This window comes from Podarcis erhardii, assembly GCF_964252035.2.
Source record: "Podarcis erhardii genome assembly, chromosome: 4".
NCBI lineage: Eukaryota > Metazoa > Chordata > Lepidosauria > Squamata > Lacertidae > Podarcis > Podarcis erhardii.
This window is the reverse complement of record NC_138508.1, coordinates 25,296,297-25,317,045: the sequence shown is the minus strand read 5'-3', so window position 1 is coordinate 25,317,045 and position 20,749 is coordinate 25,296,297. Positions and strand designations below refer to the sequence as shown.

The window sequence follows — 20,749 nt, the reverse complement described above, 5'->3', positions numbered from 1 at the left end:
TCTCTGGAGGTCAATCTCCTAGGAAAAGACGTAACCATACCTCCTTTCTTTAGTTATATCTAAAACTCCTATAAATCACTAAAGAATTTAGTGATTTAGTGGATGTTCTTGATGGATTGATTGCTTGGGATCGAGAAATCCTATTGGACGGCTGAGTGACCAGGAGTGGGAAAAACGACAACATTGCCCAGGCACTGCTAAAGATCTCTGGAGGTCAATCTCCTAGGAAAAGACGTAACCATACCTCCTTTCTTTAGTTATATCTAAAACTCCTATAAATCACTAAAGAAATTAAAGAAACTACTCCTTTATCAGTAAAAATGTCAATTTGAAATACGACCCTAAAGCTGGCTTAAGAAGAGAAGTCATTGAAAGACTGATGGCAAAATTGGTTTTTCAGGAAGTATCTAGTTTGTTTCAAGGAAAGTATACAGCTGTTCATAACACACACCTGCTTATAACAGAGAAGAGAATCTCTAAGAAGTGTCTATGTTCTTGTGCTGTTATATCTTTGATCCTCCATTTCACAAGTGATTGCATTGACAGTAATGAAAATTAATGGTTACTGCTGCGCTCGCAGTAGGAAGAATGGAATGCTAAGAATGTGGTTAGGACTGTACTTCTAGCAGCACCCAAGATTGCAAGTATGTTAAGAAATAATCTATTAACTGTGGCAGGTTTTCAAAAATTATTTGATCAACAGAGAATGCAATTAAAAATGGGAGATGCAGAAAATGATAATGGGCAAATCACTGAGTAAAGTGGAGGTGGGTGTGGAATTACAGCTCCTGGGGAAAAATACTGGAGATGGTTTGCTACATAAGGAGGAAGGTTTTACACAGATTGCTGAAGAGTCACAGCTCCTGGAAAAAATTATCAAGGATAATTTGTCAGCCCTCAAGGATGGTTTATTGCTGATGCTGGAAGGAGTGTAACAGATGTAATGCTGGAAGGCAATGGAATTCATGGAAGGAGGACTCGTGTGTATAACTTGGAATCATCTCAGAAGACAAAGTGATCATGTTTCCTGCCATACTTTTGAAAAAAAAAAAAGAATGGAAATACAGGAAATTGAAAGAAAAAATGGCAAGGACTGAAGACCATGGCAACAGGAAATGGAACTGGAAGATACAGGAACTTTTGCGGGAGTGCGAGTTAATGTCTACTTAATTTCTGATCAATTGTGGACATTGTCATATAAATACAGTAAAGAAATTCATGACGAATAAAGAATAAGGACTGAACTGTCTTTTAAAATCTGGTGGTAAAGTTGTGAGGGTGGACCGGAAGAAGATTAAGGCTGACTCTTACTTTTAATAATAATTGGAGAACCTCTTTTGGACTTCTAGGATGGGAAGGGAAAGGAATGAAACTGAGATGCCTGGATTTAACACTGGGAAAATAACACCTAGAAGGAACGAATAACTGGACATTACTCTGGAGTGAACATCAGATTATTACGAGAAACTTTTGCAAGCACAACTTGAGGAGAGAGGATGATCCTTTCTAGGCAGAATAGCATTACCAAAGTTTGGAAGAAAAAGAACACCTGTAACTTGGAATGAGCACTGAGACTGAGAGCTGAAGAGTAATACATTTATTTACAGGCCTTCTTACATAACTGGTGGTTGCCACTGTCAGCAATTGCAAGCAGTCCAGCTGAACACCAACTTAATTTTCAAGCTTCTGTCCATTTCTTGGTCACATTAAGGTGACCCAGATGTTCTGTAGCATACTTATGCTCTGGAAACTTAGCTTTTTCTGCAGCCATTGCTCTTTCCCGCCATAAACGTCTGCGTTCTGCATTGTGGCGATACTCCTGGTCTTTTGTCATGTATGGCCGGCTCAGCCAATATTCATTTTCAGCTTCCCTTTCCAGCCTCTTGATGATACCCTGTTTCATTATCTCTGTAACAAACCTCGGCCGTCTGTGTTTACCAATCCACTGACTCCCAGGAATGCGGTTTCGAAGCCGTGCTATGGTCAGAAACATACCTTTAACAGCAAAGGAGGTTAACATTGATTACTTGAATATTCTTCAATCAAATACAAGAGGTCAATATTATTTACAGTTAGCAGCTAGAACCCATGGCTATGATGAATTAGAGAAGCTGACTTCTAGCTTGAGACATCAATGTGTACACCTATCTCATAGGATTTTTGGCAATCATCCTTGTGTCAGAGGCTGCAGGGGTCTTTCTCTTGATTTTTGATAATGTGTAAGTAGAGGACAGACTGGTGCATCTTTTGATTCCTACAAAGGCACTCTTCCCTTCCCTTGATTCTCTTCAGTTAATGGAAAATCCAAGTGAGGCAACACTTACTACTGATAAGCCAGTAAGGGTTGTACCATTTGAGGCTAGGTACATACCATACATTTAAAGCTTATTCCTTGCCTGCAAAAATAATAATAATAAAATAAAATCTTGACACTTGTAGCTCTATGAGGGGTAAACTACGGTCCTCAAGATTCTGTGAGAGGTGGACAGAATATACTGTACTTTTATTCCAACAACAACACAAGAATCTCTGTGGAGCGGAGACTTGAATTGATAATGCATAAACAAATATATTGCTTGTGCTGTGTATTGCATACAAAACTTAATAAGAATGTACCACAGGACAAGTTACTGTAGTTATATATTCTTGTATTTACATGGAAATCAATAAAAATTATTTGGACAGATTCTGTGAGGGGTGTGTAGACTTTAAATGAATGGTGTGTATGCAGCCCCCGTCATCAGCTGGGGACTCAAATTTGAATGACCCACATCAAAAACTAAGTATCAGAGAAGAGCTCAAACAAAGCCTTCACACTGATATGCCAACCCCACCTACTGTGCTATGCCGAACCCACAGTAGTACACTGAGCAGGGATTACATTCTTGGGGTAGCACCTCATATGCAAAAATTCCGATACTTGAACCACCTTCATATGAGCAATCTTGACTGTGAAGCAAGACAGAGCTTAATTTTAAGCTCTCCGCCTTGCTTCCTGGGCTCCAGGAGGCTCTTGCAGGCCGTCCAAGTTCCTGGAGATTTTGTGAGAAAAAAATATCATGAAATCTCCAGGAGATCTCAGATTCATGTGAAGAGACACAGGAGTATAATATAATCCCCACCCCACCCCCAAAAAAGTATTAACACATGAAAATAGTCACTCAGCTGAAACCTGTCTCTCCCAGTACCAAAGATCACACTTTGTTACTGATTGCTCTCGTCCATTAAACTATTCTTAACCCCGTTTTCAGAGCACAAAGTGGCTTACATTACTCTAAATGCATGAAATAAAATAACAAAAACGCAGCAGCATCTAAATAGTTTTTTTTCAAGTACTGTACAACACAATTCAGCAAACCAGGGGGGAAAAACCCCAGAAGAAATATTTATTTTAAAGACCACCAGCAGTGAGGGACTGCACCTTGGGGATGTAGTTCTAAAGTGTAGGACCACCACCGATAAAGCCCTGTCCCTGTTATCTCACAGGGAGGCTAGGGAAGCCCTCTACCACCTGCACGTTGTAGAAAGTAAACTCTGAAATAAATTCACATAGCTGCAAACCTCTCATGCTGCTGAAATTCCTAGTCTTGGGAATTTAGATGTGGTTGATTCAAACAACACTTTTGAGAAGCAAGGCAACCCCCACGCTCCCATTTCTTGCTGTAAGGAAAGTGTGGAGGCTGCCCTACATCGCTTCTCAAACGTGTTGTTTGAAACACCTCTCACACACTACATCATAGCTGTCAACTTTCAGATTTGAAAATAAGGGCTCAGCCGCCTCACCTGTCCTGGGGACAGTCTACCGGATATCTAACAACCTGGGATAGCAGCGGGAAATGGCGCTGGAATAAGGGAATTCCCTGCCAAAAAAAGGAAGGTTGACAGTTATGCACTACATGCTGGAAGAAGCATGTAAGCTGCTTTGGCTCCCCACCTCCACCCACTCATGGGGAATGAAATCCTGCTTTCTGTATTGACCCTGTTCCCTCGCCCATCGCCTGATGCCACCAGTGATATCAGCTGATCAGCAAGGTGTGCATGATGGGGGGGGGGGGAATGGCCCCATGGACAAACCTGGACGTCCTTGAGGACCAGAGGATCCCCACTTCCCTGGAGGCTCACCTGGAGCGTGTGAAAGGACTGTGAACCGAGTTCAGTTCCAGCAGCGGAAAACGACGCCTCTGCTGCTCAAGGTGCGTCCTCTGCTTTAATGCTACACGTTTGCCTTTTGCGCCTGGGCTTCGGCTGGTAAATCTTGGGAGCTCTAGTAACAAGAAGAAGAAAAAGCAGCAGATCTGACACGTCTGAAGTGCTCCCATCCCGGGATGGGATGGCAACTAGCCCCTGACTCCTTCCACTGCAATTCTATCCATGCCTACCGGCCACCTTGGGCAGCTTCTCGGTGTCCCGCCCGCTTCCTCTTGCCGCCGGTTTAGAGGGAAACCCTTTCTCCCCGCCCACCTGCTTCCCCGTCCCTCCGCTCTGCCCGCCCGTCCCCGCAACCCCTTTCCCGCTGCTCCTCTTCCACTCACCGGTCACAGGTCCGCCCGTCCCACCTCGGCAGGGAAAAGAAAATGGCGCCGCCCGAAAGCTTCCTCCGCGCTTCAGCCTCAAAGCTCTCGCGAGAGTGAGGAGATGTCCTCCCACCCCACCTCCCAGGTTCACTGAAGAGGCGTGGAAAGTAAGCAAGGGCGGGGCTGGCTCGCTCGCTTCCCAGCTGACCAATCGCTGAGCTGGCAGATTCAAACGTCGAGGCGGGAGAGGCGGGTGTGGCGTGAGAGAAAAGCGGTAGGGGTTGGAGACAGAGAGAGATTTAAAGGAGCAATTCCACCCCACCCCGTTTGCTGGTCTTCAAAAAGGTCCCTTTTACTGGGCAGGAGTCTGCGCGCGTTTGTTTCTCGCCCTCCCTCACTGTTTTATTGTTCCTGCCCGTAGGGAGAGGGGCTGTAAATACGTGTTAGTGAGCGGTCGTGTGGAAGAAGGCAGAGAAGTTGCAGGCTCCCCAAGCGTGGAAACGGTAAGGCTACTTTTTGTCTTCTGCACCTTTTAGGTTTTTCTTTAAAACGTGGGGAGGGCAAGTTTTGGAAAGCCTTAATAGTGGTTGAACAACATCATCAGTTCTTTTTAAGGTAGCATCTTAAAAAGCAGAGACATCACCTTGCTGACAAAGGTCCGTATAGTTAAAGCTATGGGTTTCCCAGTAGTGATGTATGGAAGTGAGAGCTGGACCATAAAGAAGGCTGATCACCGAAGAACTGATGCTTTTGAATTATGGTGCTGGAGGAGACTCTTGAGAGTCCCACGGACTGCAAGACAATCAAACCTCTCCATTCTGAAGGAAATCAGCCCTGAGTGCTCACTGGAAGGACAGATCCTGAAGCTGAGGCTCCAATACTTTGGCCACCTCATGAGAAGAGAAGACTCCCTGGAAAAGACCTTGATGTTGGGAAAGATGGAGGGCACAAGGAGAAGGGGACGACAGAGGACGAGATGGTTGGACAGTGATCTTGAAGCTACCAGCGTGAGTTTGACCAAACTGCGGGAGGCAGTGGAAGACAGAAGTGCCTGGCGTGCTCTGGTCCATGGGGTCACAGAGTCGGACACGACTAAACAACAATTCTCCCAAGGTGGATGCAATGCAGCAATAAAATATACCATTAAGCATTCTAAGGTGTAAAGTGTGGTAATATAGATATAGAGTTTAGCAACAATAAAAATAGCAGCATGTAAAACGTTTCTTTTTATATAACTGGAAAGCATGTTCTTGGATAGTGAGGTTACTAGGGGAGAGTTATCTTCAAACTCCATAAGGAAGCTTCCAAAGCATCTGGCTGGCCCTAGTATGCTGGACTGAAGAGGCCTTGGCTTGATCCACATTTTTAAGGATTTATAAAATGCTTAACATGAAATATCAAAACAAAATTGCAAAGCATATTAAAAGTCATTCGTGGTAGATTGTATTGGCCATGGGCTAAAGTAATAATTAGCTGGAGGAAGACCTGAGTAAAAAGCAGAGGTTTGAGTAGATGTCCAAAGCACAGGGCAATAGGTGCCTGTCTAATCAAGGAGGGGGCAGAATTTAATAATATTTGTACAACCGTACTGAAGGCCTTGTCAGTAGCTGCACACTGAGCACTTCATCTTTTGAGTGTGGAGATATAGCGGTCAAGGTGATCTACAAAAAAGCCTGGACCTGAGTTGTCTAGGACCTTATAAAAAGTTCAGTCTTGCAGTGCAGTGCCTACTCAGAAGAAAATTGGTTTCAGTGGATCTTACTCTCAGGAAACAGAGGTTCTCAAGGACCACCTCTGCTGGAGGGTAGCAGCATGAGAACGGGTCTTTTCTACTGTGGCTTCCTGCTAGGAAATGCTCTCTCCCTCACCTTCATTAAATATCTTCAGGCACCAGGCAGAAACCTTTCTCCATAACCTGGCCTTTGGCTATTGTCTTTTAATTGTGTTTGTATGTAAAACACATAATATGTATTTTATGTTCTTGTTTTGCATTTTTATGTTGTGAACCGCCCTCTGAAGGGTGGTATACTAATATATTAACTAATAATAAAACATTTGAATCTGTTTGTTTAAATAATCACTGCCATTTATTCTTTATAGAAGGGCTCAAAGTCCTGAGCAAAATTAAAATGCACAGTCCCTGGCCTGAGGCTCACAAATTAGAATGCAGTTGTATAGCTTAGATTAGCTACAATATACTATTCCATGCTTTATTCTGTAATAACATCATTTGTACAGTAGTGCCTCGCAAGACGAAATTAATTCGTTCCGCGAGTCTCTTCGTCTTGCGGTTTTTTCGTCTTGCGAAGCACCCCTATTAGCGGATTAGCGCTATTAGCGGCTAAGCGGCTATTAGCGGCTTAGAAAAAGGTGGGTGGAAGCGAAAAGACTCACAAGACGTTTTCGTCTTGCAAAGCAAGCCCATAGGGAATTTCATCTTGCGAAGCGTCTCAAAAAACGGAAAACCCTTTCGTCTAGCGGGTTTTCGTCTTGTGAGGCATTCGTCTTGCGGGGCACCACTGTATATGGCATAGTAAAAGAGGCAACAAAGCACACTGGCAAGCTGTAGCTACAGCTGGTTGCTTTTTGAGGAAGATATTCTTTGAATTATTAGGGTGATGGCTTCTCATAAAATTGCAGTGTTCTTTGGTACTTTATTTCAAAGGGAATGGAATTTCACTTCAACTTGAATCCAAAAAATATAATTATCAGTGATAATAACACACACAAACACAAAACTGTGGCATTTCCTATGCACTGAAAAGTCTCAGAAATGTCAGATCTTTGTGGGTGTTGTATCAATGGTAGCTAATGACAACACACAATATCCAGCAGTGTATGTGACACAAATTTATTCTGCTGCAGGTGTTCCTTGGATTAAACTGATTGTGAGGAAAGTCTCTTGCAAAACAACCAAATTTCCCAATGCTGAGCTGTTAAAACATTATTGTTGTTATTATTATTATTACTCTTCTATGGGTTGTGTTCTGCCTATTTGTTGTAAAGTTGCTCTGTATTCTTTCTGCAAATTATGCCAATAGCAACAAAAACCTGCTGCTTTGTCTAGGGTTTTCCTTCACTATGGACGTCAGCGGCATGTTCTTCAACAAACTGCGAACCTTAGCAGTCACTGTGGAAAAAGAGGCCGAGCAGCTGAAGCAGATTTTTCAGAGTGATGACACAGGTAAGGAAGACCCATGGAACTAAAATAAAAAAAAAATACATGGTATTTTATTATTTATTGTATTTTACATAGTATTCTATGGAATTCAAATTGTAATACAATAAAATATAATAAATAAAATTGTAATTAAAAATCATACAGCATCTAGCACAGTGCATTGCTACAGTGAGGTGAAAAATGGTCCAGCAAGACCATTAGTGAGTTTTTCAAATGGTCCATAGGAAAAATAGTTTGGGAACTGCTGTCCTGCAGAATACCTTAAAGATACTGAATTGTGTTTTCTTTCTAAATCCATTTTCATTTAAAAACATGGCTTGAAGAGTTTGAAGAAGATTCACCAATGAGGTACTTACACGAACTGTTCTCTGAAGTCAGAACACTAAAGGTACTTTTGATCTACTCTCCCCAACCCCTGCCCCACCTTTTAAAACTCTTGCTGTAATTTCACTGGTTATGTACAGTGGTACCTCAGGTTACATACGCTTCAGGTTAAGTACGCTTCAGGTTACAGACTCCGCTAACCCAGAAATAGTGTTTCAGGTTAAGAACTTTGCTTCAGGATGAGAACAGAAATCGTGCTCCAGCGGCGCGGCAGCAGCAGGAGGCCCCATTAGCTAAGGTGGTGCTTCAAGTTAAGAACAGTTTCAGGTTACAGACCTCCGGAACGAATTAAGTACTTAACCTGAGGTACCACTGTATTAGGTATGCCAAGTTCTAATTCACTGAAATTCTAAAGAAAGAGCTAGCCAGCATTTGTTCCAGTCCCACCTAGGACTTCAAGTCCTTCAAGTTACAAGAAAGGAGATTTCCAGCTAAACATCAGGAAGAAGTTTCTGACAGTAAGAGCTGTTTGACAGTGGAAGGGACTGATCTCTCCTTCCTTGGAGGTTTTTAAGCAGAGGTTGGATGGCCATCTGTCATGGATACTTTAGTTGAGATTCCCGCATTGCGGGAAGTTGGACTTGATGATCCTTGAAATCCCTTCCAACTCTACAATTCTGATTCTATGCACTCTGAAATAAAGGACTAAATGTAAGCATGAAAATAAGTCCTGTTTGGTAGTGAATGTTCACATTTCTGCATTTATGAAGTAAGTCACATTAGTAGTAAGGGGTAACATTTGTTTTCTTCCTGTGTGTCAGCTATGATCCTAAATATGCAGGAAAATTAAAATACTTCTGTTAAGCTTGCACCAAATTATCCATCAGTGATATACAATGTTGGGTCTAATCCTCCAAAAGCATGTGGAGGAATACCGTATTTTTCGCTCTACAAGACGCACTTTTCCCCTCCTAAAAAGTATGGGGAAATGTGTGTGCGTCTTATGGAGCAAATGCAGGCTGCACAGCTATCCCAGAAGCCAGAACAGCACGAGGGATCGCTTCGCAGTGATTCCTCCTGCTGTTCTGGCTTCTGGGATTCAGAATATTTTTTTTCTTGTTTTCCTCCTCCTAAAACTAGGTGCGTCTTATGGTCTGGTGCGTCTTATAGAGCGAAAAATACAGTATATCATTCATATTTTGTAGAATTTTTCCCTTCGTTTAAAAAAAAGAACCCTTTGTTGTTGCTTTTCTGTTGGCAATAATAAAAAACTGATGTCATAATCCTGCCATACTGCTTGCTGACCTATACAAACTGTTCAGCATTGTCTAAAGATAAACTTTTTTTTTAATTGAAGAGTGATGCTGATAATACTCTTTGTAAGAGTTCTTCAGAAAGAGATGCTACATATTATTTCTTGAAAGCCACTAAAGTTTTGATGAAACGAACTTCAACAGATCTTGGGAAAATAAGAGACTTCTTCCAGAAATATGGCTATAAACCCATTGTTGGCGAGGATGCAGGTAACTCTGAATATATTCCACATTTCACTTATCGCTGTATGTGCATTTTTTAAATTAAAGAACATATTGGGTGTTTTTACAGAATGCAATAGAAGCTTTCAGCTTGGAAATTGCTAATACTTTTGTTGCATACTCACTCCAGTCATCCTCCTTTTTTATTCTAGTGTAAAATGTGCTTAGAATCCTTTTAATTAAAAGCTCTGACTTATGTAACTGCTATATGCCTATAAGTACTGAAGCTGTGGAAGCTATATGCTTTAATGTAATTCTTTAATATACTTCCCAGGCTTCTGCCCACGTATCGCTTGCTGTGTTAAGATTTGCGTAATAAACCTGCCATCCAGTTGCAGATACTGCCCACAGTGAATTGCTTTCAGTGGTGTTTGCATTCAAGTGTACATCCATATTCTGGTGTAGCTAGTCAGGTTTAGTTCTTTCTTTTTTTAAGCCACAGTCGAACGGTAGAGTTCCTTGTTTCCTAAATATGCTTAGGAACTCTGGAGTATATTATGTACCTCCTCACTGCTATTTCTTCCTATTATCCATGAAATTCCACTCCTCTTCTATAGTTTGCTATACCATTATTAAATAGTATATATCAATCCTCACAATGGTATATTATTATTAGTTGTAACCAGGCTTTCTTATAATTTCTCTTATAATGAGTTTGAACTAGGATTTTAATTGAGTTTGCAAAGCTTGACTACAAGAGAACAGGGTGGATAAAAACTGATTTTTAAAATTTAAATCAGATTAGTCCAAAGGCTATTCATCAGAAAATAAGGATTTGTTTTAAGTTTTTCATGTGTGCTAAAACTCAGTCTAAGATTTATTTATTTTTAATTGTTTAACCACATCAGTTAACAAACATGGATACATATGCTATAATGTTATTGTTTCAGTTAAATAAATTGTTTAAATTGTTATTAAGGAAATGATTATTTTTCTCCTTCCAATAAAGTACAGCAGAAAAGTTGTCCAAATATAAACAGTTAACTTATTAAACCTCATAATGATTTCATAACTATCTGTCTATGTATTTCTAATAGTATAACCAAATCAGTAATTTTTGATGTAACTGTAAAAACTATTCTGAAAATTTATTATTCCAAAAATGAAACCTTCATCTGGTTGTAAATATTAAGATAATACCAGCAAGAATTTGTCTTTTTGTAAAAAAGAAAAAAAAAAGATGATTTAAATCAAGTCTTGCTGACTAGTGATTTAAATCGATTTGATTTAAAACAAATCCACCCGACAAGAGAATCTGCTAAATATTAAACCATAACCCTGTATTAACAACGGAAATTCAACTAGTTCACTATACTGTGCTAATACTCCTGATCTCCTTCGATTAGATCAGAAATGTGGAAATGACTATGAGCAATTCAGTCTCTTTAAAAAGTTGGTTATTTTTGAAACTAAGCAGATTATCTTTTCAATAAAGCAAAACAGGATGAAGCTGAAATTAACCCTGAGTCTACATCTGCTGAAGAAGAGCCCAAAATCCTTGATTTTCCTGAACAATCATCTGCACATCATGCTCTGCTGCAAATTCCACAGCTTTCAGATTTTGGCCTTTCAAAATATGCTCTCCCAAGTACTTCAGGCATCTTGCATAATCAGCCCACATATGCACAGAAGGAGGAACCGAGAGTGGATTATTCTGAGCGTTTATCACCCAAGGCAGAACAGTTTCGTATCTATGGGTATAAAATGGGTTTGAATGATGATACCACAAGTTTAGTGGCAGATCAAACTATCTTCCTACTCAATCCCAAAAACAGTAGGTAAGTGACATCCTTTGAGAGCTCCAAAAATACATGGGTTCTCATTTCTCAATCTGATGACACTTTCAATCCTTGAGGTGATCGGCCAGCAGATTTGCAGATGTTGTGTGCACACAAATATTTAGTGGGAGGAGGGTGAGACTTGCTGCTAACCTCTAATGGCACCATCATTTTAGAGCAGTGGTCTTCAACTCTGCACCCCCCTCCCTGTTTTAACCCAAGTATGCACTTGGAGACTCATTTTTTTCCTTTTTTAAAAAACCATGTTTATACGGTGCTGGTACTGCTGTTGCAATCTATCTTGAATCAGGCTGCGCCCAAGTAGTGGGTTCTGACCCCCCAGCTGGAAGACCAATTAACCATTTACTCTTTTTTGAGATTTTTTAATTCTGCCTTTTGTACAAAACACTTTCAGCTAATGGTTTCCAGTTTTAAAAAAGAAAATGCACAAAATAACTCCATCCCCTTCCGGATGCCATCAGTAATAACCTAGCGCTGGGGAGAAGAAAAGCAAGCCCCCATCTCTCCATCCAACCTGTGATGGGACTGTGGAAGAGAGTTGAGCTATCAGAAAAGATGGCCGCAAGTGTGGGTGATGGATCTGTGTTGAAGTCATGAAAGAGGGAGAGTAGAGAAGGGCATCTCCTTGAGCCTCCTTAATAAACTGCAGTCCCCCAAATATTTGAGTGCATGTACTTTGTAAAGTTCCCTTCCAAGAGGCTTACGGTCTATAATTCAACACAGGAGGAATGGGATGGAAATGGAGACCGGGGTAAACAGGGAAAATTTTATTTTACTTGTGCTTAAGTTTGTTCCCCTCTGCCCAATTCACAATTACTGAAAAGAGAAGGGAGTTGAAATGATGTGACAATATTTTTGTCTTATCCTTAGGCAAGCTAATAATAAACTGAGTGAATCTGCAGTGGAATTGGAATCAAACAAGAACCTAGCTACACCTAAGCAAAAGAACAAATTTTGTGGTAAGCCCCGTGTATTCAAATTAGGCTAGTGATTTCTTTTCCGTAAGGAACCATTCAAATATCCTAGGCTTGTAACTAAAGAGATTCCAGAGTATAAAGTCTGAAGGCATGTGAGGCTGCTACCTAGCTGGCACTTGGCAGATCTCCTGGTAACACGTGTGCCATGGAGGTCTGTGATCTAGAAGAAACGTAATGAAAGTAAAGAGTTATCCAAAGGGAGCCTGTGGAGGCCTGGTTTCAGGGATATTCCAGGCTCTCTTAATCAGTTTTCTTTAAAAAGAAGTAATAATCTTTCTTGTGTGAGCCTTTGTATATTTACTCAGAAGTCAGTCTCACTTTGTTTAATAGAGCTTATTCCCTAGAAATTGTGTTTAGAATTGCAGCCTAAATCTGTTCTTCCAGTGTTTTGACCAATCGGTACAAAGAAAATAACTGGGAAGCGCATTTATTTAGAAATTGAATAAAAAATATTTTTAATTGATATTTCATACAGTTGAATAACTTACAACATCTTGGGCTATCCAAATATAGGTTGAAGCTGTTCTGCACCCCCTGCCCTTAAAAACCTTTATATACTGCCTTTCTGTCTAGAAAAAGGTTCAAGGCAGCTCACAAGTTTCATAAGAACAGTCTAAGAAAAACAAAGAACAGGCAGAATGAAAGCTGAAATAAAACCTAGTAAGCAGCTCCAATTTAAAGCCAGGAGCAAAACAAAACAATTGCCTATTCAACACACCTAAAGGCTGCTGGAATGAAAAATGTCTTTGACTTCATTCGGGAAGGGGATAGGTTCTGGAGCCTAGAGGCAACCAACCACATGTGATAACACCATCAGTTGAACATCAGATGGTGGGACAAGCAGGAGGGTGGCCCTAGTTGATATTGAAGGAGGCGGCAGCCGTTTGGATAATTTGTTCTCAAGGTGGGCATCATGTTGGCTGCCCCAGCCTAAGGTCATATCCAGTACATTGAATTTGGCCTGGAAATGGACCAGAAACCACTGAAGTGGGTATGAACTGCGAGAGTGATGACAATTTATCCTGATAAGGAGTTTCAGAATTTGGGAAAACTTGTTTCTGGCAATCTGATTTCATTATCTGAATGTAACTGTTCAGAGGCATATATCAAATTCTGCTATGCAGAAAGGCCAAAAGCTTGCATTCACCAGTGATGAAAGTTTCTATTGCATTCAGATATAAATCTCTGGGTCCAGTGAGAACTCTTCATTCATGGAAGTGTGGTCCTCAGTTCTGCATTTTCATCCTTTTACGCCTGAATTTGTAGACTCACTATCTGCGTGAAATTGCCAATCATATACTGTGTTTTCAGATGAGGATTATATGGCTTCACCCGCTGCACCTGAGTTCTGCACACCTGGCTTGAAGATTCCCAGCAGAAAGGATGCCATATCCCCAGAGAGTAATAAATTGCATGCCTCTAATCATATGACAGAAACGTCTCTTCCAGATACAGAGTCTCTGATAACAAAACCTAAAGTAAGCACTGAGTTTTTATTTTGTAAATGAAATGGGTCTCTTAATGGGACTTCTGCACCGTGCTGTACTCATAGGAAAGGCTTTTAACAATGAAGATCTTCAAAGGATGTTTTAACTGCATGATTTTTAAAATTAAAAAAAAATTGTCCTTGTATTTCATTATCTGAACATTGCAATTCTTTGGGGTTTTTTTCCTTACAGCAAACATGTGTCCCAAATAATACTGTTGTTGGATACGGCACTGTTCCACCTGTCCCTCATTCAGACAAGTATATGGAGTGTCTTGAAGCACCTTCAGCAGTACTGGATAGGCTTGAAGAACTGCCTCCTCCAGAAATATCAGATTACAGTAGCCTGTTCAGTTCTCCTCCTCCTCCTCCTGAAATAACCGTGATTCCAAGGCAGATTTCTCAGGTGAACAAGTTAAACCTTCCTGCTGCTAATGCCGATTTTGACATTTTTGCCAGCAAATTGTTTTCCTTGTGCATGGAAAGTATAAAACTTGGAAAGGTCCACGCTTCTCTAACATCATCTACTTTATTATTATTATTTTTTGTTACAGATCTTGTCAAAATACAATCCAAAGGTAGAAGCATACAGATCACTGGAAAAGGGGACTCGTGTAGGAATTGCTACACAGTTTGAAAAACAGCCTGTTTTTGATACTGGGAACAAAGAAAACAGGTGAGATTTGAGCATGAGGTATTCCACACACCCACCCCTGGCTTTTCCAGACACTCAGTGGAAGTAGCGTTGTACTATGTGCAGGCATATGAGGCACTCACTGCCCGTCGCGAAGGCCTGGAATTAGTAGGTAGATTTGTGGCATGGTGTCCAAAGAACAGGACCCCTACTCATCCCTGCCTCTTGCTGTATATGTGGATTTGCGCCCAGCCACAATTCCAACCCACCACATGGCATCAATGAAAGCTAGCTGTCTGGGAACTCTCCTGCAACCAGTCATAGTTCTTGGAAACACTGTGTGGATCTGGAGCTACTGCCAATATCTTGTTGAAGTTTTAAGATTCAGTATATATTAAGAATAGCTCTGGATCAGGCCAGTGGCCTGTCTAGCCCAGCATCCTGTTCCCACAGTGGTCAACCAGATGCCTATGGGGAAGCCCAAAAGCAGGATTTGAGCATAACAGCACTCTTCTGACTTGAGATTCCTTGCTGCTGGCATTCAGAGGCAAACTGCGGCTGACACTGGAAATAGAACATAGCCACTGAGAGCCTTGTCAGTGTCTAATAGAAAGGAGGATAGACTGAAAGGTGGAATTGGGCTAATTGAAAATCCCATTACTCAAATCAGCTCTCATTGCCTGGGCATGACCCACGTTTACTGGAGGAAAAGGTGAACAGGAGTTCAAAGACTGGTAAAGAAAGAATGCAATGTGTTTCCACTTTCAGACTTAGCAGTTCATTAGAAAAGTAAATCTTTAGACATAAAAAAACAACAACAACCCAGGATGGCTGTCCTTTAGTCAAGACCCCTATGAAATGGATACAAATGGGCATGTTTCAATGGAAGTCACTTGAACATGGTGCCAATATTATAATTTAACTGCTTTGTTTGTTTTTTTATTACATTTGCAGAAAATAATCTGAACGAAGGCTATGACTTGGCTTTTTAGAGGCTGCTATAATGAAGATTGTCCAGAAAACTCCATGGGAAAATATCAGAATATTTATTTCTAACCGTTTGGCAACCAGTTTAACTAAAACTATATTCTCTTCTTTCATTTCCCCAGAGACCCCCAAATACATTATGAAAACCTGTTAATGGAAGTTAGGACTGCATTTATTAAATATTTGTTTAAATTCTGCTTGTGAGCCGATACGTAAGGATGGTAGAAGCGAGGGGGAAATAATGTATTAAGAGTGGCCAACTCTGCTGCCCTGCTCTTAAAACTAATTCGATATTTGAATCCACCCTCCCTGCCTGCAAATTTTCTGCATATTTTTAGGACTGCGGGAGTTGCCATTGTGGTTTTTTAAATTTGATTTTTTTTAATTTGAAAAAAGTTAGATGGAACATCCAAGATTGTAAGTGTTCATACTTAACCATGGTCTGTTACTAATGTTTCAACATAGTATTAAGAAGGCATCCACTTAAGTGCTGTAGAGGGGACCCTGGGGCAGATTTGAGAGGCTGCAGAAGTCCCACTGTACAATACCCCATATTTTTGTTATGGGCAAAACCCCCACTAACATTCCAACTAAAGCAATCCTGTTCTATCATGATCGAGAATGTTTTCAATTTTATAGCAAGCAATTCATGAGAGAATCACATCTTCAGTCTACAGCATGTGATGTAATGTCTAGACAAAAGGGCAGGTGGGCAAGCAAGCAACAGGAAAACTTCCAATTTTTGTTTTTGATAGCAACTGCTGTCATTGTCATGAAACACATTTTACAAAGCTATGTCACTGCTTTTATTTTTACAAGTTTTAAAAAAATAAAATTATTTCACAAGGACTTAATTATATCAAGACAGTCATACAGCTGTGGAAACAATGGATAACCTTGCCTGTGGAAGATTTTTCAGAACTTCCCATTTTTAAGGATGTAACTTCCAGTTGAAGCAACAATTGCATTTTAAATTGGGAATACCTTAAGTGGTTCAAATCCTTTCGTAGTCAAATATAGAAGCAAAAATGATAGCCCTCCTGGTCGCATTTACACATCAGCGAATAAAATAGGGTGTAATATTACAGGTGTTAAGCTGCCATGATTTCCTTCTATTATGACCAATTTAGGATGCTTTTCAACAAACCTTGACACTTCTGTCCATCTGATAGTGTAAGTCCTACAACAGCTGTATTAGGGTGAATATTTTTGTACAATGAATATGCAATTATTGAGCACAGATGTTGCGCTCACCACATTGGCAATCCCATCATCTACACCCAATACTTTGTACATGGGAAAATGCAGCTCTTCCAGATTGCGTTGTAGACTGATTTCTGACAAAATAGGTACTTTATGGATGTTCAAAAAGTAACCAGATTTCTTAAAAGGCAATCTTACAGTGCACTTATGAAATACCTCTCATTTAATCTTTCCACACTACAGGCTGGCCTTACAATATATACGGTTTCAAATACCTCAAGACTGCTTGTGGTGTTTTAGCCCAACATTACACGCTTTTAAGAAACACTGCAGTGTCTGGTTTTCAGCTATTCAGAAAAAGAAAACCTAGCAGAGAGCACCCTTCTAAAAATATACAGTAACATAATTTCAGTATTTCTACAGCTTAACAGGTTTTCTAGTATTTTCACTTTGCATTAAAAAAAACAAGCCGTTTGTAATCTGTATGACCATGTAGTGTGGTCATTAGAAGAAAGCAAAATATTAATAGGGTCTCATGCGACCTGATGGAGGCGGTGCTCGATTTGGGGGAGTAATTGCTATGTCCAGGTAATCCCCTATCTGGAACTTCTGAGACTGCAGAGTCATGGAATCATCTGTGCCCTTTCTGCCTGACATTGTACTGCCAATCTCTTTCACCCTGTAAAAAGAAATTAAGACCAAAATAAGAACATGTGCCATATCTTTGTTCCACCTAGTCAAGTACTGTCTCCTGTGATCAGCAGCAGTGGGTTTGGTAGCTTTAAAAGTGCAGAGGTAAGTACAGGTGACTGCCAACTTACATGGGGATAAAACCAAAACCACATATAGTCAACACACTGCGTGCAATTGGGGGGGGGGGTTGAATTTCCAAAGGTCTTCTTTTCCTGAATGTCCACCCTCTTTTTACACACCCCTTTTTAAAAATTCTACGCACATAAAGTTGAATGTGCACAAGTTAAATGTGTTTAAGTTGTGAGTTACCTGTACTTTCATGCCCTTTTGCAACAGCCTAGGAAGGCATTCCTCAGACTGCGGAAAGGGAGGGACCTAATTACATAATAAACTTCCCATTTACAGCCTAGGTGTTCAGATTACAGCATATATGGACACTTACTAGTACATGTTTTAAGATTTTTAGAAGCTAATACACAATTTCTAGTGTATTATAATTCCTATGAAGAATTTCATTAGAACTTTTCAGATTTTGCTACAATTTGCATCTACTGACTCCACTGACAATTACCTGTAACCAGGCCTTTTAAGATCTGTGAAGACTATTGCAAAGTTAAAATGTGTGCCCTTTTTCCTTGCTTCTGGGTAGACTTCTTTCACTAAACTTGTCAGTTCTTTTAGAGTTGCATCCATCCTGGAAGAAAAGCAACATTATAAGTCAGTATAGTATCCCTAGATTTTAACATCATGATATTAAGTCAAAGCTCTTAAGAGGTCAGTGAACTGCATCCAGAACTACATCTCATTTTAGAGATTTCACAAAGGATTAGTCTGAGTTTATTTCATATAGGACAAAGAACTATTAGACTATGGCTACACCATAACCTAAAATCCAGAATGAGTGTCTTGTTGTTCAACTGCTCTTTGTCGATTTGCAGAACACTCATGCAAAAATCAACAGCATTAGGAGCAAGAAACATAACTGTAATTTTGCATCTCGGTCACATTCCAATTTGGACCAGGGCATTCAACAGATGGCCCATAAGAAATGGGAGGACAACCAAGAGACCTTAGTCATTGTTCCACAGGAAAAAAGCAGTACTGGGACGTTTTTATCCCAACTGGCTGGTACAGTGGTACCTTGGGATGCGAACGGGATCCGTTCCGGAGCCCCGTTCGCATCCTGAATGGAACGTAATAAGACGCAACAGCGCGTCTGTGCATGCCGCGTTTTGCCACTTCCGCGCATGCATGTGACGTCATTTTGAGCATTTGCGCATGCGTGAGCGGCGAAACCCAGAAATAATGCACTCCGTTACTTCGAGGTTGCCGCGGAGCACAACTCGAACACGCTCAACCCGAAGCACATTCAACCTGAGGTATGACTGTATTTGTCAGTGTCGAGGACTGCAGAAAACAGAATAAGAGCTGGATGCATTCCACAAGTGCTCTACTCCAGACTGTCTAAAATAAGAGGTGGCAGAGATTCTAGGCCTTCAATATCTGAGGCAAAAATATCAAAGCTTCACCAGTTGATGTTTGGCCTTTCATCTAGCAATGAAAAAACCAGCCTCTGTCCAGTGGAGGGGTGTGTGGCAGCCCACCTTCAGTTACCACACCAAAACTGCTACAAGTGGAGAAGTGCAGCTCAGACTGCTGCCACTCACCAGGTATAGATCTGCAGTTCACTGGAAGGTACGTTTCCACGGGCAAACTCATCCATTCGGTGATGGCGCCCATTGTTGGTGGTGAAAACCCTCAGAAGGAGGGGACAGGTCTGTAAGGCAAAGAAGAGACCATTCACTTGTTGCAAAGCAAGCAATGAATGACAACAAACCCAACTAACCTAGATCGCATACAAGAATTGTTTTGTTTTCAACCTACATTTTTATACAACACTTTTAAATTCTTTCTTATGACCAAGTCCTTAATGTAAGACTAATGTAAAGACTATCCTTTAATCAATTCTTGCAGCTAAAATTATCAAAGGGGGAAATATTTCAAGAACTAAGATTAAATTTGAGATTGTTAAGGACTCTTAAAAATAATTTCTAACATTTAATTGCATTTTTTCTTTTAATTTTGATAACAAAAAGCCAACACCTTATATACATTAAAATGGAACAGGGATCCGTTTAATCTATGATAAACCATTTTGAGGGATTTTTTTTTTCAATGAAGAAGTGTATAAATTTTATGAAATAAATAATAACAAAAGTTGGCCCTTTCTGTAACGTTTGTTATTATTTATTTCATAAACTTTATACACCATTTGACTAAGAAACCTCAAGGCGCTTAAGTGGAACCTTTTTTAAATCTAGAGGTACTTGGAATTTTTTTCACATGTAAGAGAATTGTGCTAGGGCTAGAAGACACTGTAGGATGTAATTACAAAATTTTGCAAAAACTGTAGCTAAATAAAGGCTTTAGCTAATTAAATTAACTGCTCAAAAGATGTTCCAATCAATTCACCTGCATAATATGAGTCATTATTCTATGTCAATTCTCTTATAGTGTAATAGGCAGTGCTGCTGTTTTATGTCTTGATATTTCTTATTTACATTGTCTTCTGCATGCGAATCTCTTCTGTACTCTCATTCCTTATGTACTTTTATTACTGTTTTGTATCTACATTTTTTTTTAAAAAAAGCTATTGCATCTTAGCCCTTTCCCATTAGATATAATATCCCATGGATATAAAACCAAGCCAAAGTGGAAAAACTAAAGTTTGCTATTGGAAGCCTTTCCGCTTGTGTGGACACACCCCTCCCCACTTTTTCCAACACCACTTAGACAACTTATCTAAACGAGCGTTTCTTCAGCCATAAAATAGGACACATACACAAGTAAACGGTATGGTTGAGAGAAAGGCATCTCTTAGTTCACCAATGCTAAACACTGAACGTCCGAGTAGGCCATCACGAAGAGTCTCCCAACAGGTGAACGCGCCCTCCCTGTGAAGCATACACGCTGCTGCAAACGCGGGCGTGGAACGTGTGAACGCGCCCTCCCGCCTCTTCCCCCAGCTCCTGCCCACACCTTCTCACGATCGATAGGCTTCTCGGGCTCCTTCTTAATCTCCTCCTGAGTAACGCGAGACTCCACCGCCATCTTGCTGTCTGGTCGCACCGACCTCTGTGGAAGCGGCCCAGCGAAGCGAAAGGGGAGAAGCGGCAGCCTCTGCGCCAAGGCTCCGGTTCCAACCCACAAGCCGCACCTTCCTCCCCGCCGCAAGTTCTCCCCCACCCCAAGAGCCCGGACGTCCCCTCTAGCCGCCTCTTCAGGCTCCGCTGAAGCAAGATGGCGGCGCCCACGGGCGTCAAGCTTGCTTTTGGAACCGCGGCGGCGGCGGCGGCGGCGCAAGTTCTCGCGAGGTCTAAGAAACAAAACGTTGGGCTTCAGAGGCGAAGCTTCTT

At 40.8% G+C, this 20,749-nt stretch overlaps 3 protein-coding genes across 9 annotated transcripts; 1 reads left to right on the top strand and 2 right to left on the bottom strand.

Annotated features, from left to right (window-relative positions):
- Window positions 1-1,582: 1,582 nt before the first annotated feature.
- MRPL57 (mitochondrial ribosomal protein L57) lies at window positions 1,583-4,641 on the bottom strand. Of its 3 annotated transcripts, none has more exons than XM_081859939.1 (3): window positions 4,533-4,641; window positions 4,075-4,264; window positions 1,583-1,995 (listed from the first exon to the last, which is right to left on the bottom strand). In XM_081859939.1, exon 3 carries the CDS (start codon window positions 1,991-1,993, stop codon window positions 1,679-1,681), a length of 315 nt encoding a protein of 104 aa, XP_081716065.1. In that variant the 5' UTR covers window positions 1,994-1,995; window positions 4,075-4,264; window positions 4,533-4,641; the 3' UTR covers window positions 1,583-1,678. The 3 variants fall into 3 exon arrangements, with proteins under 3 accessions (XP_081716065.1, XP_081716064.1, XP_081716066.1); XM_081859938.1 differs by having other exon boundaries at window positions 4,123-4,264; XM_081859940.1 differs by lacking the exon at window positions 4,075-4,264 and having other exon boundaries at window positions 4,533-4,629.
- Window positions 4,642-4,694: 53 nt separating this feature from the next.
- Window positions 4,695-16,958, top strand: SKA3 (spindle and kinetochore associated complex subunit 3). Of its 5 annotated transcripts, XM_081860541.1 has the most exons (10): window positions 4,702-5,017; window positions 7,582-7,698; window positions 8,019-8,083; window positions 9,377-9,542; window positions 10,990-11,332; window positions 12,224-12,312; window positions 13,642-13,808; window positions 14,010-14,222; window positions 14,371-14,492; window positions 15,405-16,958. In XM_081860541.1, the coding sequence occupies exons 2-10, from the start codon at window positions 7,596-7,598 to the stop codon at window positions 15,409-15,411; spliced, it is 1,275 nt and encodes a 424-aa protein (XP_081716667.1). In that variant the 5' UTR covers window positions 4,702-5,017; window positions 7,582-7,595; the 3' UTR covers window positions 15,412-16,958. The 5 variants fall into 5 exon arrangements, with proteins under 5 accessions (XP_081716666.1, XP_081716664.1, XP_081716663.1 ...); XM_081860538.1 differs by having other exon boundaries at window positions 4,701-5,017; window positions 14,010-14,492; XM_081860539.1 differs by having other exon boundaries at window positions 4,702-4,788; window positions 4,936-5,017; window positions 14,010-16,958.
- SAP18 (Sin3A associated protein 18) lies at window positions 16,220-20,689 on the bottom strand. Its single transcript, XM_081860853.1, has 4 exons — window positions 20,373-20,689; window positions 19,001-19,110; window positions 17,905-18,027; window positions 16,220-17,319 (listed from the first exon to the last, which is right to left on the bottom strand). Exons 1-4 carry the CDS (start codon window positions 20,442-20,444, stop codon window positions 17,163-17,165), a joined length of 462 nt encoding a protein of 153 aa, XP_081716979.1. The 5' UTR covers window positions 20,445-20,689; the 3' UTR covers window positions 16,220-17,162.
- Between the last annotated feature and the right edge of the window lie 60 nt (window positions 20,690-20,749).

Coding starts and splice junctions, on each gene's coding strand:
- SAP18 (XM_081860853.1), bottom strand. CDS start 20,444: ATGGCGGTGGAGTCTCGCGTTACTCAGGAGGAGATTAAGAAGGAGCCC. Junction 18,028..19,000: donor GAACTGCAGATCTATACCTG/GTGAGTGGCAGC, acceptor CTTTTCTTCCAG/GATGGATGCAACTCTAAAAG. Junction 17,320..17,904: donor CTTAAAAGGCCTGGTTACAG/GTAATTGTCAGT, acceptor TTCTTTTTACAG/GGTGAAAGAGATTGGCAGTA.
- MRPL57 (XM_081859939.1), bottom strand. CDS start 1,993: ATGTTTCTGACCATAGCACGGCTTCGAAACCGCATTCCTGGGAGTCAG.
- SKA3 (XM_081860540.1), top strand. CDS start 7,596: ATGGACGTCAGCGGCATGTTCTTCAACAAACTGCGAACCTTAGCAGTC. Junction 7,699..8,018: donor TTTTCAGAGTGATGACACAG/GTAAGGAAGACC, acceptor CATGGCTTGAAG/AGTTTGAAGAAGATTCACCA. Junction 11,333..12,223: donor CTCAATCCCAAAAACAGTAG/GTAAGTGACATC, acceptor TCTTATCCTTAG/GCAAGCTAATAATAAACTGA.